Here is a 6764-nt window from a genome sequence, read left to right on the forward strand (position 1 = left end):
TCAGGTTAGAGCGAGGTCCTTCCAGGTGCGCCTCAGAGTGCCTTGCCTTCTGCGTACCTGCCAGCTACTTAGGTAAAGACACAGAGGCTGCGGTCACCTGTGTGGACGAGGCAAAGCCAGGAAGAAGTGCTGCTCTGTTGAATGGCAGAATCAGGATTCAAAACGCCTTTTGCAGTTTAGAATGTCAACAAGATGATGTTGACTAAGGATGTCTGCAAAGGCCAACGCTTGGGTTCCAAGAGTCAGTTTCACAAGGGAAAGATGGAGGAAACCTGGCTTACCAGCAGCTCTTTGTGGGAAACACCTAAAGGTTTTCTTTGACCAGACGCTAGTAATGAGCCAGTATTGTGGTCCAGCCAGCTGAGAGCTTGAGCTGCACAAAAAGCAGCAGGGCATCCTTGGCTGGGCTGGCAAGGCGAAAGGCATTTGGGGCTCATGCAGGCCATACCTAAGAGACACAGAGCACGGACCTCACCAGGAAACCCGAGGGACAGCCTGGCCACCCGACTGGCTTGTTGCAGAGGCTTAGGGAGGAGGAGTTAAGCTGCCTGTGCAGGGGATAGTAGTTATCAAATGTCCTGGGCATCTCGGGACCACGACGGGTGCGTGGAGGCAGAGCTAACCAACAGGGACGGTCTGGGGCCTATTCCAAGGAAGGGGCTGCGGAGGTCTTGCTGGTGCGCTGCAAAATACGCTCATCTCAGCTCCAGAGCCCTGGACTGCGGTCCCAGGTGCACACCGGCTTTTAAGACCAGTTTTGCCTTGCGGGTGGGCGGGCGGCTTCTGGACAGCCCCGCGTTCAGGCCGGCCCTAGGGGTTTGGCTCTGCTCCTCGCCGGTGCACGCTGGCCGCGGCGGGGGATGGGTGTGTTTTTCGGGGGGGGGGGGGTGCTCCCAGGGCGCGACGGTCTGCGCCCCCGCCACTTCGGGGCTGCTCCCTTAACCTCTTGCTTGCAGGCGGCCCCTCGCGCGTCAGCTCGGAGCCAGGGCGGGGGGCTGGCGGCAGAGAGGGGGCCGGCGGAGGAGAGCGACACGGCCCCAAGTTTATGCTAATCCGCGCAGAGCCCGCCTCCCGCCTCCCCTCCGCGGCCCTAGCTGCGAGCAGCGCCGGCCACTCCGCGGGACGCAGCCGCTGCGAAGCGCCAGGCGGCGGGGCCGGCGAGCTCCGGGGGCCGTGAGCGGCGGCGGGACCCGGGCGGCGAGCGGCAGGGCGGCGCGGCGGGCGGACACCGGCGGGGGCCCCGCGCGGGGCCAGGTGGGGACCCGGGAGCAGCGATGGGCCGCCGCCGCCTGCCGGTCTGGCTGTGCGCCGTCGCGGCGCTGCTCTCGGGGGCGCAGGCCAAGGGCACCCCGCTCCTCGCGCGGCCCGCGCCGCCTGCTGCGTCCCGCTACAGCCTGTACACGACGGGATGGCGCCCGCGTCTGCGCCCGGGGCCGCACAAGTAAGCGCGGGCCGCGCGGCGGGCGGGAAGCGGGAGGGACGGGCCCGGCGGCGCCGCTCCCACCTGCCCGGATCGCGTGCGGGGGCAGCAGGGCGCCCGAGGCCGAGGCGCGGAGGGGGCGGCTCCCGGGGCAAATCTCTCCCGGGCGGGCGCCCCACGCCTCGGGAGGCTGCGGGACTGGCAAAGAAAAATAAGCCGAGGGGGCCTGGCGCGGCGGCGGGGATCCTGGCAGTGCCCGCAGAAACCTTTCCAGCAAAGTAACATTTTCCAGCTGCGCTGTGTGCAAACCTCAGGCGCGGCAGACCAGGTGGAGGGAGAGGAGGGAGGGCGGTCCACACGCGGGGCTCTCCCACACACGGCGCCGGGGCCTCCCATCACTCTGCCCCACCAGATAGGAGATGGAGCCATGTGCCCCGCGGCCCGCCCTCTCTCTCGCTCAGCCTGGCCCAGCAGCCCTAGGCAGCCCCAACGTGGCTGGGCCACAGAGCTGGTGGGACCTCCTCGGTCCTGGGTTCATGTTGTGGCTCCAGAGCCCAACAGCAGTCCACAGGTGGCTGGTTTACTCCAGACAGCTGCCACCCCAACCCTTGTGGCCTGTTAGTGGGGTTGCGGCCCCTCCCCTGCCCCAGCTTCTGGTCTTTAGTAGACAGTGGCTGCCAGATGGCCTCCCATCAGGTGAGTTAGGGGCTCTGCCTGGGGTGTTAGCTGAACAGGAATTCTAGCTGCATTTGCAAGGTACTGTAGGACAGTGTCTAGCCCATAGCTGATACTCTGTGAGCCCGGGCACATCAGAGCAGGCTTCCTGGAGGAGGCAGTAGAAGAAGTGATCTGAGAGGCAGGGGTCAGAAAGCTACTAAGTGGGGTGCATTTCCCTAGGGGCCAGTCAGGGGAGGAAGAGAGAAGTGTGGTCTCAAAGGCACCCAAGCACTAAATTGAGTATTCAGAATATTTAAATGCCAAGATGAGGAGTTTAGAGCCAGTGAAGGAATTGGAAAAGGGTGGGGAATGTGGCAAGGCCCTTCATGGGGAATCCAGGGTGGGCCTCTTCCTCGGGGAGGGAAGACAGAGGTCAGACCAAAGAAGTCCAGGTGCACCATGCTTCTGGTTCACTTAGCCCAGTGACTTAGCTTAGTGACCAATCCATTGGGAAGGCTGGGATCTGGGAGATGAGCAGCAGGACTGGACTCCTGTCAGGGCCCTGGCTCCAAGGAACAAGTAGAAGCAGTAGAGAAAAGGTGGGGGTCACGTTTCCTACTGAGGCCTGTGGAGGCGGTGGGTGTAGGAGCTTCAGGGGGCCTGGCCCGGGCCAGGTATTCAAAGGATGCCATTCTCCCCTGCAGGGCCCTCTGCGCCTACGTGGTGCACAGGAATGTGACCTGTGTCCTACAGGAGGGAGCAGAGAGCTACATAAAGGCTGAGTACCGGCAGTGTGGATGGGGGCCCAAGTGCCCCGGGACAGTCACGTGAGTGTACCCCATCCCGCCCGCTTGGGATCCCAGGTCTGCCTTCAGCTGAGATGAGCAGCCAGTCTGCAAGCGCTGTAACTTGTTAGACTCAGAGAGCCTATCCCAGCTCCAGCCCCAGCCCCAGCTGGACTGAGGGGACCAGGGAGGAGCCGGGCAGGCTCCCTTAGGAGCCGACAGGGGGACCAGCGGAAGGTTTCTAGGGCAGAGGCAGCACCAGGCAAGGGGTAAGGGTACAGGGGGTCAGGGGATAGGAGTAGGTCCTGGGACCCTGGGCAGACTCGAGGAGGGCAGGCTGGGGGTGAAGGTATAGGAGCTGGATGCGGGGCTCACGCGGACAGACGGGGCCGCGTGAGGACGTGTGGTATTGCACACAGTGGGATGCACAGGTCTGTACTCGGAGAGGTTCAAACGCAGGTCTGAAAATAGTTTTCATGGGATCTCGGGGCACATGCCCCAGGCCTGTCTTCAGTGGGTGAGCGGGTACACTGCTGCACAGGTGAGTGAGTGGTCCCTACTTTGCTTTCCACCCTGGGGCCTTCCCCTCTGGGCTCAAAATCAAAGGTGCGTTGTCACCAGCCTCTGTGACAAGAATGAGTTCTCTGAGTAGGTCAGGGAGGAGTGGGAAGGATGGGGGAGCTGACGGGAGCCCGGAGTGGTGTCTGGGCAGTGAGAGGGGCTACCTATCCCACTTTAGGGAAGTTCCCCTGACCCACCCACAGTACAGGGGCTGGGCTTTGTCAGAACTCTTCAAGGGACCACCAAAGGCAGAGTGAAATTTTTGATGGCAGTGTGAGCTCAGGGGGGTCCAGGTGGTCGTAGGAATCGTGGGGCTAAATCCCTGTTTGCCTTTTCCAGGCAGACAGGCTGGGGTGGAGCTTTTCCCTGTGCCCTGCCCTGCCCTGACCCATCTGAGTCTTGGCAAGGCCTGTTTCCACCCCGTGGCCCTGTCATCTTAAACACAGAAAAAGGAAACCCCTGGAGGTGTTGTGGAGGCGGAACAACATCTAGATCATATCCAAGTGTCTAAGAGTGGCCTTGAATACCAGCCAGGGGGCAGGGGCCTCAGCCCACACGTACAGAGCCCCGCCCTCTCCCCGTTCCTGGCCCAGGTACCGCACGGTGCTCAGACCCAGATACAAGGTCGGCTACAAGACGGTGACGGAGCTTTCTTGGCGCTGCTGCCCTGGGCTCACTGGAGAAGGCTGCCCTGAGCACCTCACAGACCACAGGGCCACCGCACCCCAGCCGGAGCCTGAGCCCCGGGTTCCCTCCGGGCAGCTGGGCCCTGGGCCCAGGCCCCCTCCTTCCAGCAGAGCAGTCCCCAGCTCCCACGGTGAGTCTGCCCAGGGTGACCCTGCCAAGGTGGTTGGGTTTCTTGGTGGGGGTGGGAAAGGGACTAACCCAGGCTAGCTGGACTTGGGCAGGGCTAGAGAGGGTACAGCTCATGCTGAGCAGAGAGTGAGTCCCCAGACCCCTCCCAAGGCTGATGGAGCTGTGCCCGGCAAGCTTGGCTTAGAACAGAAAGTCTCTCAGGTGGCTTGGCAACAGGACATTCTGAGAGAGCCAGGCCAGTGACAGCCCCGGGGTTCTCTCCTTCTCTTCCCCAGGAAGGAAAGGCCCAGGGTTGTTTGGTGAGCGGCTCGAACGCCTGGAGGGTGATGTCCAGCGGCTGGCACAAGCATATGGCACCCTCAGTGGCCTGGTGGCCAGCCATGAGGACCCCAACAGGATGACTGGTGGGCCCAGAGCTCCTGCTACCCCTGTGGGCTTTGGGGTCATCCCCGAGGGGTTTGTGAACCCCAGAGACAGGGCTGGAAGGCCACTCGCACCTCCCCTGGACGAGATCTTGAGCAAGGTGACGGAAGTGAGCAACACACTTCGGACCAAGGTCCAGCTGCTGGATGAGGTGCACGGGCTGGCCCTGGGCCACGAGTCCCACCTGCAGCGGCTGCGGGAGGCACCCCCGTCTCCGCTCACCTCTCTGGCCCTGCTGGATGAGTACGTGGACCAGCGGCTGCACCGGCTCTGGGGGAGCCTGCTGGACGGCTTCGAGCAGAAGCTACAAGGTGTCCAGAGTGCGTGCGACCTGCAGGTGCAGGAGGTGCGGCAGCACTGTGAGGAGGGTCAGGCGGCCAGCCGGAAGCTGCACCAGAGCCTGGACGGCCGGGAGCTGGCCCTGCGCCGGGAGCTCTCCCAGCTGGGCACCCGGCTGCAGGGCCTGAGCGTGGCTGGCGGGGGCAGCTGCTGCGGCCAGCTAGCCTTGATCAGTGCCCGCGTGGACAGCCTCGAGAGGAACCTGCAGGCAGCCACGGAGGCCCAGAGGGGCCATGGTCCCTCTACCAGGGATGAGCTCACGCGGCTCTCGGCTGCCATGCTTGAAGGGGGGATAGATGGACTTCTTGAGGGCCTGGAGACCCTCAACGGGACCGAGAGCGGAGTGCGGGGCTGCTGTCTGGGGGGGAAGGAGGGGGACTGGGGTGTGGGTGGCTTCAGGACCACGCTGGAAGAGCGTGTGCAGAGCCTGGAGGAGCGTCTGCTGACCCTGGGCGGGGAGCTAAGCCGGGACAGCACCCCACCGGGCAGGTCGGCCCGGCCGCTGGTGCAGACGGAGCTGGCCGTGCTGGAGCAGCGGCTGCTGTCGCTGGAGACCTCGTGCACGCCCAGCACCACCGCGGCCGTCCTGAACAACCTCGTGGCGGAGATGAAGGCCTGGCAGGGCCAGATCGAGGCCCTTCTACGCCAGGTAGCCGGCCACACAGCCTTGCTCCAGCAGCTCAATGGCACTGTGGCCGAGGTCCAGGGGCAGCTGGCGGGAGCAACGGGCAGCTCGCTGCAGGGCGAGATCACCCTGCTCAAGGTCAACCTGAACTCCGTGAGCAAGTCGCTCACAGGCCTCAGCGACTCCGTCAGCCAGTACTCTGATGCCTTCTTGGCCACTAACACGTCCCTGGATGAGCGAGAACGCAAGGTGGAGGCCGAGGTCCACGCCATCCAGGAGCAGGTCAGCAGCCAAGGCTCGCGGCTCCGGGCCGGCCACAGGCAGGTCCTGAGCCTGCGGGGGGAGCTGGAGCAGCTCAAGGCTGGGGTGGCCGGCGTGGCCGGCGGGCTGAGCCGCTGCCAGGACACGGCGCGGGAGCTCCAGCACGCCGTGGGCCACTTCGACCAGAGGGTGGCACAGGTGGAGGGTGTGTGCCGGAAGCTGGGCCTAGTGGCCGCACACCTGGACAGCTTGCCCAGCGAGTCCCTCGGGCCCAGGGAGGGCCTGTGGGGCCACGTGGACCAGCTGAACCGCACGCTGGCCCAGCACGCACAGGACATCGCCCGCCTCCGGGACGACCTGCTGGACTGCCGGGCCCAGCTGGCCGAGCAGGTGCGGCTAGGGCAGGCCAACTAAGGGGGCTGGACAGGACCCAACCCCCGGATCCCACCAACGCTGGGGACAGCACCCCAGAGCCCAGACCATACCTCCTAGCCCACCCTGGCCAGTGCAGCTGTGACTTCAGAGGCCACTGGAGAAAGCCTTGGTCCAGCTCCACGTGACTGTCTCAAACACCAGTGTCCGTGCTCAGTGCTGTACCACCCAGACAGTTCAGCACAGTGGTCAGGGTGAGTGTGACATGCCTGAAGGCCAGGTTGGACCTAAGAGACCTCACAGTCCAGCTGGCCAGCTGCTTTTCTGTGGACACGAGTTGGTCCCTGTGCAAAGACTGGAGGCCCGTTCTCAGACCGTGGCCCGTCCACATCTCCCTTTGCCCACTGGCAGGAGGCCCCGCCCACAGAAGTTTCTGGTTCCTCTGTGCCTCCCCAGTAATCTGGGTGCAGTTTCTGCAGGAGGGTGCTGCCTACGGACCCCATCC

General features: G+C 64.2%; 1 protein-coding gene across 1 annotated transcript; it reads left to right on the forward strand.

The window, feature by feature from the left end:
• The first annotated feature begins 1170 nt into the window (after positions 1 to 1170).
• On the forward strand, positions 1171 to 6733 carry EMILIN3 (elastin microfibril interfacer 3). The gene is made up of 4 exons (XM_066387798.1): positions 1171 to 1441; positions 2782 to 2904; positions 4017 to 4240; positions 4515 to 6733. The coding sequence occupies exons 1-4, from the start codon at positions 1275 to 1277 to the stop codon at positions 6299 to 6301; spliced, it is 2301 nt and encodes a 766-aa protein (XP_066243895.1). The 5' UTR covers positions 1171 to 1274; the 3' UTR covers positions 6302 to 6733.
• Positions 6734 to 6764: the final 31 nt, after the last annotated feature.

Source organism: Saccopteryx leptura, chromosome 5 (genome assembly GCF_036850995.1).
Source record: "Saccopteryx leptura isolate mSacLep1 chromosome 5, mSacLep1_pri_phased_curated, whole genome shotgun sequence".
NCBI lineage: Eukaryota > Metazoa > Chordata > Mammalia > Chiroptera > Emballonuridae > Saccopteryx > Saccopteryx leptura.

Excerpts from the sequence above, each read along its gene's own strand:
- EMILIN3 (XM_066387798.1), top strand. The coding sequence starts at position 1,275 with ATGGGCCGCCGCCGCCTGCCGGTCTGGCTGTGCGCCGTCGCGGCGCTG. Across the intron at positions 1,442-2,781 it reads CTGCGCCCGGGGCCGCACAA|GGCCCTCTGCGCCTACGTGG; the intron begins GTAAGCGCGGGC and ends TCTCCCCTGCAG. Across the intron at positions 4,241-4,514 it reads AGCAGTCCCCAGCTCCCACG|GAAGGAAAGGCCCAGGGTTG; the intron begins GTGAGTCTGCCC and ends TCTCTTCCCCAG.